Raw genomic sequence first — 19,122 nt, forward strand, 5'->3', positions numbered from 1 at the left:
TTATCAATCATGTTAAACCTGTATCAGAACACCTTATAAAACGGGCTGAAAAACCCCAAAATAAAGCCTTCTTCAGATGAAACCTCTTCTGCTGTACTTGAATCCACGCTCCTATTTCATGTCCACTAGCGACAAAGGGGTTCCTTTCTGTTTAAGTAAGCACGGTGCCTCTTCCAAGTTCTTCCAAGAGAGAGCAGTTTGGGTGGCATCAGTTCTATGCAGGAGGGAGCAGTAGGGGTGGCATGGCTGCAATCCGGTCAGACTCTCTGGTGAACATTTTGCATGCAAATCACTCTCTCTTTTTAATAACAGCTATTAATATTGTTTCTATTACTGTTTGTTTACTTATCTCATTGCTGTTTCCAGTATATTGTTATTTCAACCTAAGATCTTTGCCTTTTCTGCCTCCAGTTGTCAGCTCCAGTCATCACAGAGGAGGAGAAAGGGGCAGGAGTGAGCAGTGTGTGGTTTCTTGTGGGTACACTAAATTGGAGTGTCTGATTCCTAGATGTAGGGAAACATTTTAACTGAGTAAAAGCATGATATTTTAGTAAAAGCCTGTCTGCACAAGCCAGCTTTTAGTCCAGGCGACAATATTAAAGGCAGTGTCCTTGAAACCCTCCTGGAGCAGTGAGAATAAAGAAAAACAATGACATTGGGTATTAGGAAAAGAATGTAAAACAGTATGTATTAATCAATAGTAGCTTGTTAAGCCCCACGAACCCTGTTGGACCCTATAAAAGTGTGCTAAAGATAGAAATAAATGACATTCGCTATACTTCTGTGAAGACTCAGTGAATAGTCGGAGCGGTTTTTCAATACCTAAACCATGATAACTTGAACTCAAATGATTTTGAATGTTGTATTTGCTGCCTTGTTGTGCTTTGTGTTTGTTCATGGTGTTGCATAACATTACACACTCATTATCTAATGAAATTATTGAAAAGCGTAGTTCAGCCAGAAGGAAGGCATGTATCAGCAAGAGTTCACCAGGGACAGAATTGTATGCACCCCTTTGAAGCAGGAACACCAAGAGAAACATACAATTGCATCAACTGTAACTTCACTTTTTCCCATTCCTCAAAGAAAATAGTGTAATTATAGCTATAGTGGGAAGGGATGTCAGAGAAGACTCCAGTCTAACTTTTGCAGCAAGCCAACAGGCTGAACCTGTATTCTCCTCCATGGGGGTGATTGTCCTACCCTACTCTGCACTGATGTGGCCTCACCTTGAGACCTTGGGGGCAGTTTTGCACACCATAGAACAAAAAAGACATTAATTTATCAGAGAGCATCATAAGAATGTGAAGGATGGTGAAGGATCTGCAAGGGAAGCCTTATGAGGAGAGGCTGTTTTGCCAATTGACAGGGGTGATTTAGAGGACCCAGCACCAATAGAAAGAATGGTCTTATATTACTATGAATATTAAGGCAATACAAAAGTAAAATGATATATTGAATAAAACAGCACACCTGGCTTTAGCAACAAGGAAGAATAAGCAAGGTAATGCACCTAATCACTACTATATGAGAGAAAGGAAAGAACAGTGATTAAGATATATCACCAATTGCCCAAATAGTCCACAATCATCCAGAGTCCGTGTTCTCTGGGGAGCCCCATTTTGCAGTGAGGACCTGGAGAACCCTTCCCAGCAATTGAGAAACTCTTGTGTGGTTTGTCCACCCACAGGTGAGGTGTCTGAATTTGCCCTGAAAGTGGGTCCAAATCAGTAAGCTGAAGTGACTTGATTATATTTTTAGTGTGGGAGCACATGGGTCTGATGGCATACTTCTCATCCAGCAGGGGCAGGGCTTGGCCAAAGCCCAGGCCTTGATTGGGAGGGTTTCCCCTAAAATATCCTACAAGTAAGCCTATTCATGTCAGTTGTGAAAATTTCTTAAAATGATACATTTCTTGCAATTAACTACACAAGGTTATGTGAAAGTTTCTAAAGCAGCTGGCTTGTGTGAAACAGCTAGTGTGTCTCATTCTATTTTTAGCTAAATAATACTGGTGGTGTCAGTCACGTAAGGTTTTATCTAGTAAGTCAACTCTGGCTGAGGCCTGATGCGCAGACCTTAGCACATCTGAGTCACCTGGTTTATTCAGCCTGGAAAACTGGAGATTGAAGGGGAGACCATACTGAGGTCATCAACATCCTCAAGGGGCATTGGAGGGGTAGGTACCAATCTCTTCATTCTTGTGACCAGTAACAAGGCCTGAGGGACCAGCTGTACCTGTGTCAGGGAGGATTAGGTTAGGTATCAGGAAAAGGTTCTTACCCCAAAGGCTGGTTAGGCACTGAACAGGCTTCCCCAGGGCAGTGGTCAGGGTACCGAGCCTGTCAGTATTCAAGTAGTGTTTGGACAACACTCTCAGGCACAGGGGGGGATTCCTGGGGTGTCCTGTACAGAGCCAGGAGCTGGACTTCATGATGCTGATGGGTCCTACAACTCAGGATATTCTGTGATTCTATGTGCACTGAATCATTAGCTTGAGCTGGTTTGCACTGGCAGAATTCATCTCTAATTGCTTCAAATTTATTTCTGCAGTCAACCGCTGGGCATTGACAAACTGACCAAGCACAAAGGGTTTGAGAAAAACCCCATTTTTTAGGTGATGGTGTCCAAGGCCAGGTTGGATGGGGCCCTGAGCAACCTGATTTAGCGAGAGGCATCCCTTCCTATGGGAGGAATGTGGGAACCATGTGATCCTGAAGAACCCTTCCAACCCAAGCCTTCCTAGAATTCCATGATTATTTTGTGGATCACTCAGAATAGATGAGATCCATCAAACAGTGAAAAAGTTGTCCTGCGTTCTAAAAACAGATTCCTCAAAATACCTATTTACTTTAAGATGGAGAGACCACAGGAAAGAAACCAACCACCTCTAAAATATGTGTATTTATTACACCAAAACTCAAAAGTCCAAACGGTTCACATTTTCATTTTTTCTTCTAGGCCATCCCAATGTGACAACAGCAAGACAAAAACATTTGTATGGATCCAAACAAAACCAGGAAATAAAAGCCCAATAAAGGTATGTTCATACAAAACTCATATGGTTTTTAAATGCAATATAAATGGCATACACAGATTAACAGATACAACGACAAATGCATAAAATAAAAGCTAGCATTTTACATTTCTTGTGCCTATGGTTGAAATGTAGAACATCTCACTAGCAATAACAAGGAGGGAATAAAACACAGCAGTGTTAACTCAGATTTCAGCTCATTTACAGAATTTAGATGGTAACTGTACAGAATATTCTTTCATAAGGAAAGAATCTCTTTTATTTTTTTCATTTAAAAAAAACAACTTATAAAAGCTGGATATTATGTACCATTACTGGAGAGCTCTGCTGATGTCAGTGGGTATCAGTATTCACAGCTTTATTGATTGATTGCTGTTTTACCGGTCAGGCTATATCCACAGTGATTATTTCAGTCAGTTCTGAGAGACAGTAACGCCTCTCTTACCTGATCACCTTTCCAAAGGGCCGTTCATGGGTTTTCCAGATTTCAGTGCTAATGCTGACTGCAGCATTAACACAGCAGGACAGAAATAGGACAACTAAAGGGGATTTTTTTATTCTTCAGATTTTTTTAATTTTGCCTTGTTTCCACCTGAGGAAGATTTTTTTTTTGTTTCAGCTTGCTTTGCAGTTTCAGCAGGTTTCTTTTTTAGCCTTTGCTTTTTGGAACGCACCAGGTCTTCACGTCCCAGTTCAATCATTTTTGCTTCCCATGATTTCATTTCATTCTCATACCGAACCTTATCATCTTCAGCAAGCTGCAAGTATGGCTGAAAGAAAATAAGGTGTCAAGAAGTTACAGAAGGGGCTTTTTCTGAAAAACTGCTACGACACAAAGGTGACTTAGAACAGCACCTGTGCAGTGAACAGCCCAGGCGTTTGCTTTCACTCCTAGCTAATTGGAAAAAAAAAAAAAAAATCAAATGGGCAGAAAAATACAAAGCTTTAGCACTAAATTGCAGTTATGTCAACAGCTGGCCATTCCCAAAGAGGAAATGTATTCAGTACTGCTACTAACAGTTAAAATTTTTTATTTGAGCACTAGTTTGAGACAGCTAGATTACATGAGGCATAGGAATAGGTACAGTTGTAGAACTATTTAAAATTCTTTTTCTACAGTAAGAATATGGATCTAGGGTGTGTCCTAAGTACACATTAAAAAACACCTGGAAGAAGGGCATTCAGGAGGAAGGACAGTAGAGTACAGAATACCTGAAAATGTCAAGGTTTAGTTTAGATTTCAGTACAGCATCCCTCCACTTCCGATTTGCTCATCTGCAGATTCGTAGTTCAATATACTGAGAAAGCTGGCAGAAAATTATCCCCCAGACAACCAAAATTAATAAATTACCCTGTACACATCACTTGTAGATTTTTGTTACTTTCCCTTGTAAGAAGTCTTTCCATGAGCAGCAAATTCTTATGCTGGTGTTTAGAGATATTATGGATTATTAGAAAAAAATCAAATTATTGCATATTATTCCACCTTCTTCTAGATATTGCTTAGCATCCACTTTAAGGCACACCAAACTTCCATCCTATCCCACTGACTCACATTTCAACAACACTGAATTAAATAGCCACCACTGGAATAAAGGTTATCAAGATGCATGAAAATCTTGGAGTATTTTCCTCAGTATTATATTTTGAGCAACTGACTTCAAGATTTTGTATGAACTTATCAATTTTGACTCAAGTTTTTAATTCTGATTATATCAGAGCCTCATCTAAATCCTCTGACATACCTGCTTTTGGGAAGTAGACAGTTTCTGCCATGTATCAAATAGTTTCTTCAGCTTTGCCTAGGGGATACAGAACATGTAATATATGAGAGATATTTTAAGAGCAGACTGACTTCAGAGAAGTACAGATGAATACTGCATGAGGGAAAGTCAAGCACAAACCAATGCAAAAAAGCACAAAGTCACAAAAGCTTGCTTCCCCTTATTTACCCTTTTAATATAAGTAAATAATAATCTGTATAGTTCAACACAAGCTCCTGGGCATCATTTAGGCCACATTTACAGTGTGGGCCACAGCTGACTGAAAAAACCTGCCTTGTACATGGAAAAGTGAGGAACAAACCATATCCACCATCCTGACCTACTGACTAAATGTGTAGGGTAAGGAGCACGTGAGGCACACAGGGTGGGTTTCTAGCACTTCAAGTGCTACTAATCCACCAGTGTAACTTACATCATCCCAAATCATAGTTTAGTGCAAATTTGTGAGTTTGCTGAGAAAATAATGTATTTCCATAACACCAATGGAACTATAGGAGGTACAATAAACTGCTACTGCCAGAACAGGAGCACACCACCACAACTCCCTGAAAAACTGAATTACTACATCAAAACTAAGGCAAGAATAATTCTTCTTACAAAAGGAACACATAAAGTCCGTAACAATCAAGTGCAAAAAAATTGTTTGAAGTCTGTATACCCACACAGCACTTTATACAGGCCATGCTAGCAGTATAGCCAGATCGCCTCAGCTTAAAAAAAATAACCTAAGCAATGCAGCATCCAGATAGTGAACTACTGAACAATACCTTTGAAAATGACAGAATCTAAAGTAGATTTTTCTGAATACAATGGTTATATTTTAGAAAAATAATCTTTCCTGGCTTACCACAGGTGAAGCTCCCTCACTTTCTTGAAAATTTTCTGACAGGAAAATGTTAAAGCCACTACGAGCTCTCTTAGGTTTCCCAAGCAGATTCAATTCCTAAAAAACAGGAAGAGAAGTTATTCCATCAACCAAGCATGAATTTGTTCCAAAACTAAACTCAGCATTTATCTTTATATTTTATACAAAAATCAAACACAAACTCTTCCTTTGGTGTTTTATTGTGTAAACTGGACTGTATGTCAAGATGCTCTTCAAGTGCTTTTCAAGACTAATGTTAAACTACAAAAAGCTAACAACTTGAGTTTGCACAAGTTGTTGTAAAAGCATTTAAAACTGATTCTTACTTCATTTAAGTCTTCCAGAAACAAACAGTGCTACTCTGTAAATTCAACTCTAAGAAAGTAATGATGACAGGTTTTCTATTATTCTTCAGTAAGGCTTCAGTTTCTGAAGTGAAATACTGCCTGTGTGCAGAGAAGAGGGCAAACATCTGTTGGAGGTAAGAAGGTAGAAGAGAACTGTGTTTCTACTATCAGAATGCTTTGCCTACAGGGCTGGTGGCTAGAGAATGAAAGTACAGCAAGTTATAGATGCAATTACACTTCCTATTTTCCCCAGTCCTGACATTTTGACTGGAGCCTAGGTGCTGTAAAATTAACATCTGCTTATATATTAGATATGCCTACTGAATTCCTTGTGGTGCCATACTCTAAAAAGGATCAGCAGTGTTGTAGTTGATAGCCTGAAATGTATCTTTTCCCATCTTTTAGTTGTAATTCCCCCCCAGCTTCTCTTTCTCCTGTTTACCTGGCGTCAAGTTACCATGGTTACTGAAGTTTCTCTCCTCAGCCCCACGGCGAGAGGCCGGATAGAGTAAAGAGAGGACCCCGCTGGCATTTCCAGCTGCTTGAAGTTTCTTTAGCCCAGGAAAGCACGGGGTTGGGAGAAGAGAACTCTTCTTTCCTACACGGAAGTTTGTAACTTTTTCCTGTCCCAGAATGCCTGTGAGCTATGGAAGCTGAGAGGGCATGCTTACCTTGCCTTCCCTTTCTTTCCCCCCTGTGTTGCCAGGAAACCAAGCCCCCCCTCTCTCCCCCTCTGCCCCTCTGTATAGAATACTCCCACACCTTTGTGGGCATTTGAAGAAGTTGGTGTCTGTTATTTTTTATCTTGGCGTGTGTAACCTTGATTTGTAGAAAGTTTGTAAAATGTACTAACTGAGAAAATAATTGGTTCCCTCTCTGATGTTCCCTCCCTCCGAGAAACCCTGTTAAAAGAGACCCCCCCAGACCCCAAATCCTTTGTCTCTCATCCTTTGGATTCCCCTTCACAGAAATAAACTGTGGAATGCAAACCAGAGAGAGAGTCCCCCCCTGATTTCTTTACTCGCTCTATAGACTTGGATTCTTGAAGAAAATCAGTGAACCCCACAAACATATGCTGGCTTGAAACTCGAGTGAAGAGAAACCTCATCACTGAGCTAGCCGGGCCACACTCGAGAAGATCGAGTCAGATGACGCCCAGAACGTGAGGCTGGCCTGTCCCTCAACAAAGGGGACAGAAGAACCACGGAAGGTGAGATTCTGACCACCGCTGGGACGACATCTACCCCAGAAGCGTCTCTTCGCTGTTCTAAGTGGAAGACGTGTTGGGGAGAAAAGCAAGAACCCCTGTGCACCGAGGGGCTGCTTTTGAGAGCGAGACAACGGCAGGAGCATTCAGAAGACTGAATTCCCCAAAGGGGGGAAGTGGTGAAGAGGGAGTGGGTGAGAGAAGAGTCCCATCCCAGGTGAAACTTCTGGATGCAGAGCAGTTTGGAGCCGTTGGTGAAATAGCTGCGACGGACAGGTGAGATCACAGAGATGGGTGCAAGACTGTCTGTAGCACAAAGGGGGATTTTTAATCAAGTGATTGGCATTTTGCAAATTGGAGAGAAACCGTTTTCTAAGAAAAAAGTGAAAAAATTAGTGAATTGGGTTTTTTTAAATTTTCCTCAAGTGTCTCCTGCAGATGTAACTTCTGTTTCCTTTTGGAACAGAGTGGGGACAAAATTGACTGAATCTGTGAATGCTGGAGATAGTTCAGCAGAGAAAGTAATCCATTTGTTTGTTTTGGTTAGACTAACCCTTATTGAAAAAGAAGAAAAAAGGTTATCCAATCCTAACCCTGATAACCCTGTTTTTTTACCTCAACCCTGTTACCCTAAGCTGGGGGAGTCCTCTCAGCACCCCTGTTCCAGGAGCTCTGGCCAAGCTGTTGGAAACCTTTCCCTAAAACCCATCCCAGCTCCCTCTCCTACCCCTCTTTACCCTCAATATCCCTCTCCTCTTGTTCCTGGTGGTCTTTTGGGTACACAAAATGGAGGAGACCACATGGTGAGCCTCCCCCCAAGTGTTACACAAAGGGCCCAGGAACTTCAAAATGGTGGCGAGCACATGGTCAACCCCCAGGTTGCTTCTTCTTCCCACAATCCCTTTGTTGCCCCTCCCCCCCTCAACCCTTTCCTCCCTCAAGACCTCCCCCCTCCTGGTCCTCCAGACCCTCCCTCCTCTGCCTCCGCCCCACCCCTCAGGGGTGTCTCCCTCCCAAGGCACCCCGCCCCTGACCCCTCCTACCCCCCCTGCAACCCCGCCTGCCCTCTCTCTGCTGCTGGCTCCCAGGTCACTCCCTCCAGCTCACACAGTGTGAAGGGAGGGGGTGAAGGGACAAACCAGGAACAGAGGCCTGCCTTCTTTGCAGCACCTGTAACTTATGGGAGGGGAGGAACATTACCAGAATGGAATGCAATGTCATTTCGATTGAAAATGGAATTATGCAAAGCAGCAAAAGAGTTTGGAAAGGAAAGCCAATTTTTTAAAAGTCTTTTAAAGGCAACCCTCTCCTCCAACCAATTGGTCCCCCATGATTTGAAGGATTTGTTTTCCTGCCTTCTATCCCCAGGAGAATATTTGCTCTGGGAAGGGGCTTGGAAAAGATTGTTGAAAACCCTTTTGGGAGAATTACTGAGCAGTGATTTTGAAGCTTTAGATGAAACGGGTAAAATAATTACCATGAATCATTTATGTGGTGAAGGTGATTGGAGCGAACCTATTGACCAAGCCCAAAATTTGCCAAAAGGAGTTAGAGAGAAAATAAAGAAAGCTGCAGAGAAAGCATTTTTCAATATTCCTCTTTCTGAATCTGTTGTTCCCTATGCTCAAGTTAAACAATGTTCTGATGAAAGATTTGTAGATTTTGTGAATAGATTAAAGGTACAGATTGAAAGACAAGTGCAGAATACCACCCTGCACTCTGACTTGCTGTTGGAAATGGCTCGAGTGAATGCGAATGAAGCCTGCAAAGCACTGATTCGGGTGCTGCCGAAAGATCCACCACCGACCTTGACAACTTTGATCGAGATGTGTACGGATGTAATCAGCACTTCAATGCCAAGGACTGAAGATTCCCAAAGAACCCCAGGAAGGATTGCAGCCACAACTGTACCTACTCTGCCATCACCAGCAAAGCCGAAGGGAGCGTTCACCTGTCATCGGTGTGGACAGCCAGGACATTTTGCAAAGTTTTGCCAAGTGCCATATCCTAACAAGCAAGGGCAAAGAAACTTGGAAAAGGGAGGGGGTCCTCAGAACCAAAAAAACTAGATACGCAGCGCGAGTCTATTCCGCGCAGAGACACAAGTAGAATAGAAGTCGCAGGGGGAGGGAAAATTGAATGTGATAACACTCTTAAATGTGACGTTTCTCACAGGTCTGACTTCTGCCACCGAAATAACACCAATGGTTGTGAGGTTTGGAAGCCAAAATTACCTCTCAAATTGTTTACTGTGAAAGATCAATTTTTTAGGTCTCGCCACTGGACGGTTGTTTCCGTTGACCCGCTGAGGGAAAAACTGACCCCCGACTTGAATTGTAAGTTTCTTGTTATTGGGGACACAAAAAACACACCCCCAGAGATTGAAATTTCTCCTGTCACTCTTTCAGCTGACTTGGATGCACTCATCCTTTTGGCACGGTGCATCAACCCACCATTCTACCTGGCACAAGGGCAGGTAATTGCTCAAGCTATTCCCATTCCATCAGGGATCCCAGTAGATGATGTAGCACCTCAGATCTACTGGGCTCAAGCAGTGGGAGAAAACAAACCCATCATCTCATGCCATTTGAAAAAAGGTAGTGAAGGCATGGGAATGACAGGCATGATAGACACAGGAGCAGATGTGACTGTCATCCCTGAAAGGAGATGGCCACCACAATGGGAACTGCAACCGATGGTTAGTCACATCCAAGGTATAGGGGGAGCCCAATTGGCCAAGATATCAAAGGAACCCATTCAGATTAGAGGACCTGATGGGCAAATAGCATCTATTCGCCCCATTGTCACTGATTTCCAGGTTCCCCTGTGGGGAAGAGATGTCATGTCCCAATGGGGAGTCCGCATTGAAATTCCGAAAACACCTCGGGATTTTTGATTGCGGCCACTGAGAAGCGCCAGACCCAAAAACTAGAATGGACCACAGATTCCCCAATTTGGATACCCCAGTGGCCGCTGAGTAAAGAGAAATTAAAGGCGCTAAACGAGTTAGTAGATGAGCAATTGGCCCAAGGCAATATTGAACCTACTTTTAGCCCTTGGAACTCCCCTGTGTTTGTCATTAAAAAGCCAGGGAAAGACAAGTGGAGATTAGTTCATGATCTGCGAGAAATTAACAAAGTCATTGTAGACATGGGACCTCTTCAACCAGGGATGCCGTCTCCTGCCATGCTTCCTCAAGATTGGGAATTGGCTGTGATTGACATCAAAGATTGCTTTTTCAAAATTCCTCTAGACCCTATCGATGCCCCCAGGTTTGCTTTTTCTGTGCCTTCCCTCAACAGAGAAGCCCCAATGAGAAGGTTTCATTGGAAATCCCTCCCCCAAGGGATGAAAAATTCACCTGTGATTTGCCAATGGTATGTTGCTGCCTTGTTATCCCCTGTGCGAGCTGAGGTGGGGGAAGCCATTATCCTGCATTATATGGATGATGTGCTAGTGTGTGCCCCCCAGGAAAAATTGCTCCAGTCCACACTGGACCGGGTGACCGAAGTTTTAACAACTGCAGGACTCACCCTTCAGGAAGAAAAAGTACAAAAGATGCCTCCTTGGAAATACCTAGGTCTGGAAATCACTGCAAAAACAATTGTTCCTCAAAAATTAGCTTTTAACAGCAATCCCAAAACCTTAGCCGACTTGCACTCTCTGTGTGGAACACTGAATTGGGTTAGGCCTTGGCTAGGCATTGCCACTGATGACCTAGCCCCTCTTTTCAATTTATTGAAAGGGGGAGATGAGCTGAGTGCTCCAAAGACTCTGACTCCAGAAGCCAGGGATGCTTTAGAGAAGGTAAGCAGCATGATGGAGAAGAGACAGGCACATAGATGCCATCCAGAGCTGCCTTTCAAATTTATTGTAATGGGGAAATTGCCACACCTTCAGGGGTTGATTTTTCAGTGGGACAAGGACCAGAAAGACCATTTGATAATCATTGAGTGGGTCTTTCTCAGTCATCATCGGTCCAAAAATATTACAAGGCCACAGGAATTGATGGCCCAGCTGGTTGGAAAAGCCAGGCTGAGAATGAGAGAACTTGCTGGCTGTGATTTTTCATGTATACATTTGCCCCTAAGCCTCTCTGAGGAAGAAACCTCCTCAGTGAAGATGACCAGGGAAATGTTTGAGCACCTCTTGAGGAATCAAGAGACCCTGCAAATTGCTCTGGAGAATTTTACTGGGCAGATTTCAGTTCATGCCCCTGCACACAAATTGTTTAATTCAAAATTTAATTTGGTACCAAAAGATAAGAGGAGTCAGAAGCCCCTTGAAGCTTTGACTGTTTTTACTGATGCTTCTGGAGCATCCCGAAGGTCAGTAATGACCTGGAAGGATCCTCAGACGCAGCAGTGGGAAACAGATGTTGATTATGTAGAAGGATCCCCTCAAATTGCTGAGTTAGCAGCAGTGGTTAGAGCATTTGAGAGGTTTTCAGAACCATTCAATTTGGTCACTGATTCAGCTTATGTAGCAGGAGTAGTTTCCAGAGCAGAAAATGCAGTCCTCAAGGAGATCTCAAACAGAACTTTGTTTGAATTGCTCTCAAAATTAATTTATGCAGTTTCCCATCGAGAACATCCCTATTTTGTTATGCATACCCGGTCGCACATGGAATTACCTGGTTTCATAGCAGAAGGGAATGACAGAGCTGATTCCCTGGCTGCTGCCCCTGTTGGACTGGCCAGACTCCCTGACCTGTTTCAACAGGCAAAATTAAGCCATGAAATGTTTCATCAGAATGTACCAGGTTTGATTCGACAGTTTAATCTGAAACGAGATCAAGCCAAAGCCATTGTGGCCACATGTCCCCACTGTCAGCGCACAGCTCTGCCATCCCTGGGTGCTGGAGTCAATCCAAGGGGACTGAAAAGCTGTGAAGTATGGCAGACTGATGTAACACACATCCCTGAATTTGGACAGGTAAAATATGTACATGTATCCATTGATACCTTCTCGGGAGCAATTTTTGCCTCAGCCCATGCAGGAGAAAAAGGTGTGCATGCCACAAAGCACCTGTTGCAAGCTTTTTCTGTACTAGGAATCCCTAAAGAAATTAAAACAGATAATGGACCAGCATATATTTCCAAAGTGTTTAAGGAATTTTTGCAGGAATGGGGAGTGAGACACAAGACAGGAATCCCCCACTCTCCAACAGGTCAAGCAATAGTAGAGAGAGCACACCAGTCACTCAAAAGAGTTTTGAAAAATCAATGGAAAAACAAAGTAAAGTTAACACCACAGGAAAGATTATGCAAAGCCCTGTTCACTCTCAATTTTTTAAACTGTTCTATGGAAGATCAAAACCCCCCAGTGGTTAAGCATTTCTCCCCTCATGGCAAACACAAGCTCAAGGAACATCCACCAGTGCTGATGAGAGACCCTGAAAGTGGAAAAATTGAAGGTCCTTACAAATTAGTGACATGGGGAAGAGGATACGCTTGTGTATCAACACCCCTGGGTTTGCGGTGGGTCCCACAGAGGTGGGTAAAACCGTACATTGAAAAACATCCCACAAGACCCCCCGATATTTCAGTAGCAGAAGTTCAAAGAACAAACAGGTATTTGGGTGGAGAAGGAAATCCAGATTCTCCATTCTACCCTGACTTTCCACTGTTGAATCTGTTTATTGATGAATTTAGCTAATAGTTTTTGTTTCTTGTTTACCTGTATTTTAAGAAGAAACCATCCTCAGTATGACAGTTTTGTAAACATTTTCTCAAGATGGGGATTTTCGGGATGGCTGTCTTCTGTTTTCCGTACTGTTTTAGGGTTTTTTGCAATTGTTGTTGTTGTTTTGATTGTGTTTTCTGTTTTGCAACGTTGGTGTGTTACCACCACCACCAAGTTAATTTCTCCTGCACCTCAGATAAATGCTGTGGAATTCCCAAATCCCAATACACCCCAAACCCCTTCCCCTTGGTTTGAAGAAGTAAAACCAAGTTCCCTTCCTTCTTTTGGAAAAAATTAGGGGGAGATGTTGTAGTTGATAGCCTGAAATGTATCTTTTCCCATCTTTTAGTTGTAATTCCCCCCCAGCTTCTCTTTCTCCTGTTTACCTGGCGTCAAGTTACCATGGTTACTGAAGTTTCTCTCCTCAGCCCCACGGCGAGAGGCCGGATAGAGTAAAGAGAGGACCCCGCTGGCATTTCCAGCTGCTTGAAGTTTCTTTAGCCCAGGAAAGCACGGGGTTGGGAGAAGAGAACTCTTCTTTCCTACACGGAAGTTTGTAACTTTTTCCTGTCCCAGAATGCCTGTGAGCTATGGAAGCTGAGAGGGCATGCTTACCTTGCCTTCCCTTTCTTTCCCCCCTGTGTTGCCAGGAAACCAAGCCCCCCCTCTCTCCCCCTCTGCCCCTCTGTATAGAATACTCCCACACCTTTGTGGGCATTTGAAGAAGTTGGTGTCTGTTATTTTTTATCTTGGCGTGTGTAACCTTGATTTGTAGAAAGTTTGTAAAATGTACTAACTGAGAAAATAATTGGTTCCCTCTCTGATGTTCCCTCCCTCCGAGAAACCCTGTTAAAAGAGACCCCCCCAGACCCCAAATCCTTTGTCTCTCATCCTTTGGATTCCCCTTCACAGAAATAAACTGTGGAATGCAAACCAGAGAGAGAGTCCCCCCCTGATTTCTTTACTCGCTCTATAGACTTGGATTCTTGAAGAAAATCAGTGAACCCCACAAACATATGCTGGCTTGAAACTCGAGTGAAGAGAAACCTCATCACTGAGCTAGCCGGGCCACACTCGAGAAGATCGAGTCACAGCAGAATCATTAAGATTAAAAATTCCCTCTAACTAGGGGTCTTTTAAACCAAATTTGTTTTGCTTTTGCTGATGAGAGCAATGTCACAGTTTAATTCAAAGAAATAAATAAACAATACATAACCCCTTTGATTTTTTTCCAGACAAACCATAATACTGTACTGTTACAGATGGTTCTGTCTCTAAGGATTTATACATAAACCAGCCAAAAAGGAATAGGGAAGAAGGTCCTTATGAATATGCTAGTAAAGGACACAAATATATGTCACAGCAGCAGCTACACAGTGACAGAGCCCAAAACAGGAAGGAAAAAAGGCTACTTCAAACAGCTGCTAGCTTGTAGGACCTCATCAGCTAACAGATACAAGGTCTCTGTAAAAATCCATTTCTGGATGTCTTCCCAACCAAAGAAAATGTTGCTGGTCCAAATGTCTTTTAGTGTCTATCCTTTCACTGGCAGCTCTAGAAACAGGGAGAAAAAAAACATAGAGAAGCTACTTCTAGGAACAAAGATCCATGCTAGTTCTGTGCTCTTCAAGCATGGGAAAGCCACTAAAATAACTGCTAACACCAGTAATTATTTTAGTGCACGGCATTTTGGGGGATTTGTGTTTTTTGTGTGTTTTCTCCTATTCTGTGCTGCTTTTGTATTTCTAAAACATGCTTCAACTCTGCTTTGTATACTAGACAAACAGACTTCAAGTTCCTTAAGAGAAAAGAAACCTGAACTTCAAAATACTTACTCTTTTTGCCCTCATCGATTTTCTCTTTTCCAATTGTTTTCTTCTTTCCTCTTTCAAAGCTGCAGCCTGGGCTGAAGTCAGTTGGGCTTTATAAGCGGCCATCTGCTCTCCGTATCTTTTCCAGTCTGTCTTTCTTGCTTCCTCATAAACCTACAACACAAACCACCACCAGTGTTAAACTTAAGCAAGATGCTTTCAGTCAGAAGCACTTAACCATTAGACAAGCTAACAATTCTACCCCATGAGCAGAAAATTACAGATTAAAAAAATTACACCAGAACATCAGATTTTCATGTTTGATTTGCTGTTCTACATTTCAGAGACACAAAAGGAAAGGTACACAGAGTGTAGTCCAGAAGGGATGTGAGAGCACCTCAATTCTACTGAACAAAGGTATTTCCTTTAGAAAACAGAATTTAGTCCTGTCTCTAATTGCTAACTGCAGTCAAGGAAGAAAAATCATTACTTTGCTATAAATAGCACTTAAATTCAGCAATGATCAGCAAGTCCTAGAGTTGCTGCTTTATGTTATCCCTTGAAACTGCCACTCACAGAAACTTCACTACTTATGACTTAATTTGTTGACTCTTAAAAGAAATTTACATGAAGTAAAAGAAGTTGGTCCTTTCTTCAAAATTAACTGAGGTTTCACCTACCTTATACATGAGAGCAGAACAACTTTACAAAACTTGTATTATACATGTAATGCAATACTGCCATTCAAAAAGGAGAAATAATTGGTTTGCAGCCCTACAGTTACATGGAAGACAGCTGTCATTTCTCTGGCAACAGATTAAAACTGTTAAAGTCAAGGTCATGTACAAGTTCAAGTACAAGTAGCAAAGTGTCTTCCTGTATTGGGTTTGCATGGCTAGATTTTGGTGGCGAAGGGGGTACAGGGATGGTTTCTATGAGAAGCTGCCATGTCTGCTGCTCCATGTCTTGGAGCCAAGGGCAGCCAGCTCCAAGAGGCATCCACTACTACATCACACCCAAGAGGCCATCAGTATGGTGGTGGCACCTCAGGGATAACTGTTAAGAAAGTGAAGAAAACTGCACAACTTCAGCCAGAGAAAGGAGGCAGACCATATCAGAAGAACATTTTTACTGATCCTAAGGTCAGGGAAGGAGAGGCAGGAGATGCTCCAAGCACCAGTTTAGGTTCCCCTTCAGCCTGGGGTGCTGCCCATGGTGAAGCAGCTGTGCCCCTGCAGACCATGGGGAACAGAGATCTACCTGCAGCCCATGGAGACTACACTGGAGCAGGGGGAGGCATAGAGGGGGCTATGACCCTGTGGGGGACCCACAATAGAGCGGCCTGTTCCTGAAAGACAGCAGCCAATGGAAAGGGACACATGCTGGAGCAGTTCATGAAGAACTGCAGTCCATGAGAAAGACTCACATTGTGAGCAGTTCATGGAGGATTGTCCCCTGGGGGACAGACCCCAAGTTCTCCCACTGAACAGGAAGGAGCAGCTGAGGTCAGTCCAACACATGATGGACTGACCTCAGCCCCCGTTCCCTATGCTTCTGCACTGCTGTCAGAAGGAAGAAGAGAAATTCGGAGTGATATTGAGCCTGGGAAGAGGGGAGAGTAGGGGGAAAAGGGTAATAGGATACAAGGTTTTATTTCTCATTATCTTAGTCTGATTTAATCAGTAATAAACTGATTTCCCCAAGTGAAGTTTGTTCTGCCCCGACAGCAATTGCTGAGGGACCTCTCCCTGCTTTATTCTGACCCACAAATGTTTTGCTTTTTCTCTCCACCCAGCTGAAGAGAGCAACCAAGAGTGGCTTTGGTGGGCACCTGGCATTCAGCCAGGGCCACCCCACCACACCTCCCTTGAGTTATTCAAAGCTCTCCATTCTCCCAATTGTTTTGATGCCTGAACCTTTGTACATGTGCTTTTTCAAGCCCTTTAAAAACAAACCAACCAACCAAAACAACCCACCAGACTCAACAAAAAAACCACAAAAGACACCAAATCAAATAAAACCCCACCACCTGTAGAGTTCAAAGTACTCAGGGAAAGGATACAACCATACCTGCTTCTGTGAAGCTGGCAACTCCTTCCATGCACCTGCTATTTTTTTAATCAGTTCCAGGTTGCTCGCTTCTGTACATTAAAATGAGAAAGCCCAGAAATAAAGATCAGCATTATATCTTTAGTAAACTTCTTCACTTTTTCCCAGGGAAAGCTGTCACAGGTATCATCTTCCTGTACAAATGCATTTTCATCCTTTCATAAAACTAACTCACTGTGGCACTTAAAGGGCACTACAATATTTGGGGGATGGGGAAGAGTCACTGCTCATCTGGAACATAACACACAGTTATAAACTGAAGCACCATTTTAAGGCAGCTATTATTACTCCACAAAAATTTAATATTTTTTGCCTTTTGAGCTGGATCCTTTTCTATACAACACAAGACGGTCTGAATTTGTAGGGGGGAGCAGAGAAGAAACCAAAAGTAAAATTTCCAGTTCTAAGTTTTTTAGCAAAAAGAGTCTGCTGAATTCTTCATTCAAGCATAATGCGACTTCATCCACTTGATATAGCACATGTACTTTGATTTTATTATCCTTTACTTACAATACCATTCAAATGAAGTTTAAAAAATAATTTCCTCCTCAAACAAACAAAATTAGTGACTTTAGTCTACTTTGGTTTTTGATTGACTGTCTTTGCCTCTGGCTCTCACACTAGGGTGATTTGATGAGACTTCCAGCCAGACTTGAATTTGCAAAGGGGAAAAGAATAATTAAAACCCAACCAACAACAAAAAAGCCCCGAGCAAACAAACCCCCAAACAAACCCAAGTGTGGTGCAAAGAGGATGTAGGGTTTTCTTTTCTTGAAAAATCCTTTCCAGGCTCTCCCTCTACTTCATACTAAAAGAAAAAACAGACAAGCTTCTTCTCCCCGCTCAGACAAAGCTCAACCACCTCATGGAAAAGCATAATTAAGCTCTTCTCAGTGACCTGACTTTCAGAATTCTGGAAAGACAAGGCAACTGGAAGGTTTTAGTGTAAGTAGATCAACCTCAAAACCTTTGAAAATATGATGCTTTGACCACTGAAAAAGAGAATAAATTATGGGGTTATTTTTGACCACTACCTATCTTGGAACTAGAAATCCCCAAATTCTCAATTTGTATATCAGATCCAGTATGTTTACTGGCAGATTATTCAATTTTGGAAAAGTGGAAAACACTGGTGTGGTATGTAAATACAATATACTCTGATAGTTAAGGTACCAACCTAAGAGAGTGTGGAACTCTTGAACTAGTAAGCTAAAAAGGGTATCAAATGGTTTTACCTACTTAAATCTTGCCCAATATGACCATAGTTCTTTAAACATTTTAACCTTCAACAGTATTTTAAAACCAGATCTTTCTATTCTGCAGCTCTCTGGCAAGATCACTGCATTGCCTATAAGTGAAGTTTTTGATAGTAAATCAAATATATTCACAGAAAACCATTTTTCTCTAAAAACACTTACTTTTTCTCCCATATACAGGGATGTAATCCAGGACCTGCAATTTTTCAATTACTAAGCCTCAAAGTAAAATCATACACAGCTCATAATATCAACAAAAATGTACTTCAAATACATAAGAGTTCAAAAATAACTGAGAATCGTAAATCATTGTATTACCTACATGAGATAGTTCATCAAGCATTTTTAAAGTTACACACATATGTTCATTCTTTTGACTTCTGCAGCACGGAAGACCAAGCAGGCACTTGCAGGCAGTGAGTATGGCCATGCTAGATTCACTTGGGGAATGGTATGGATGAACAGATGGTTTGGGTCTCTGAGATTACGACTTTGGATCGTTCTCGAAGCTCAGTTTTACAAAGGGACAGGTTGTTCCGGCTTCCTGGCTCACCCCACTTTGGGGGGCGCAGACCATGGCCCTGCTCTGGGGGGCGGCGCCATGGCGCCCAACATCAACAACCGCGAGCTCGCCTCCACTCAAACCTCGTACCTGGGTTTTTTTCCCTAAAAGCCGGACGGTTGTCCATCACAAAACGAAGATAGGCGGTGAGGGGCCGCTTTGGGCGCTGATCCGAGCTGATCCCCCGAGAAAGGCGCTGATCCGCCGCGCCACCGGCTTTGCACACAACGGCACCGCCGAGGAGGGCCCCCGTCCCCCGCTCGCGCAGCCCCGCTCCGGTCCCACACCGGAGGAGCCGCCGCCCGCCCGTGGCCGTGGCTGTGACCAAGCCCAGGCCCACGGCCCGGCCCAACAAGCCTGCCGCCACCGCCATCCCGACCCGTCGCGCCTGCGCGCGACGAGCGCGCGGCACCCTGGGGCAGCAGCGTGAGGGGCGGGGCCGGGGCGATCGCGACAAGG

General features: G+C 43.1%; 1 protein-coding gene and 1 long non-coding RNA gene across 2 annotated transcripts; one reads left to right on the forward strand and one right to left on the reverse strand.

Annotated features, from left to right (window-relative positions):
- Positions 1-2,885: 2,885 nt before the first annotated feature.
- On the reverse strand, positions 2,886-19,051 carry TFAM (transcription factor A, mitochondrial). Its single transcript, XM_005534137.3, has 6 exons — positions 18,754-19,051; positions 16,807-16,877; positions 14,761-14,910; positions 5,669-5,764; positions 4,783-4,839; positions 2,886-3,807 (listed from the first exon to the last, which is right to left on the reverse strand). The coding sequence occupies exons 1-6, from the start codon at positions 19,034-19,036 to the stop codon at positions 3,592-3,594; spliced, it is 873 nt and encodes a 290-aa protein (XP_005534194.1). The 5' UTR covers positions 19,037-19,051; the 3' UTR covers positions 2,886-3,591.
- LOC148183750 (uncharacterized) lies at positions 5,810-9,577 on the forward strand. Its single transcript, XR_015773233.1, has 2 exons — positions 5,810-7,516; positions 9,512-9,577. It is a non-coding gene; the product is annotated as an uncharacterized LOC148183750 (long non-coding RNA).
- Positions 19,052-19,122: the final 71 nt, after the last annotated feature.

The sequence above is a fragment of the Pseudopodoces humilis genome, chromosome 9 (genome assembly GCF_049639895.1).
Source record: "Pseudopodoces humilis isolate 2021_Gansu_Grassland_sample_001 chromosome 9, ASM4963989v1, whole genome shotgun sequence".
NCBI classification, from domain to species: Eukaryota; Metazoa; Chordata; class Aves; order Passeriformes; family Paridae; genus Pseudopodoces; species Pseudopodoces humilis.

Bases quoted from the DNA above. Each gene is read 5' to 3' on its own strand.
- TFAM (XM_005534137.3), bottom strand. From the start codon at position 19,036: ATGGCGGTGGCGGCAGGCTTGTTGGGCCGGGCCGTGGGCCTGGGCTTG. The intron at 14,911-16,806 runs GTATGGTTGTAT...TTTGTGTTGTAG, and splicing joins TGCCAGCTTCACAGAAGCAG to GTTTATGAGGAAGCAAGAAA. The intron at 3,808-4,782 runs GTATGTCAGAGG...ATTTTCTTTCAG, and splicing joins TGTCTACTTCCCAAAAGCAG to CCATACTTGCAGCTTGCTGA.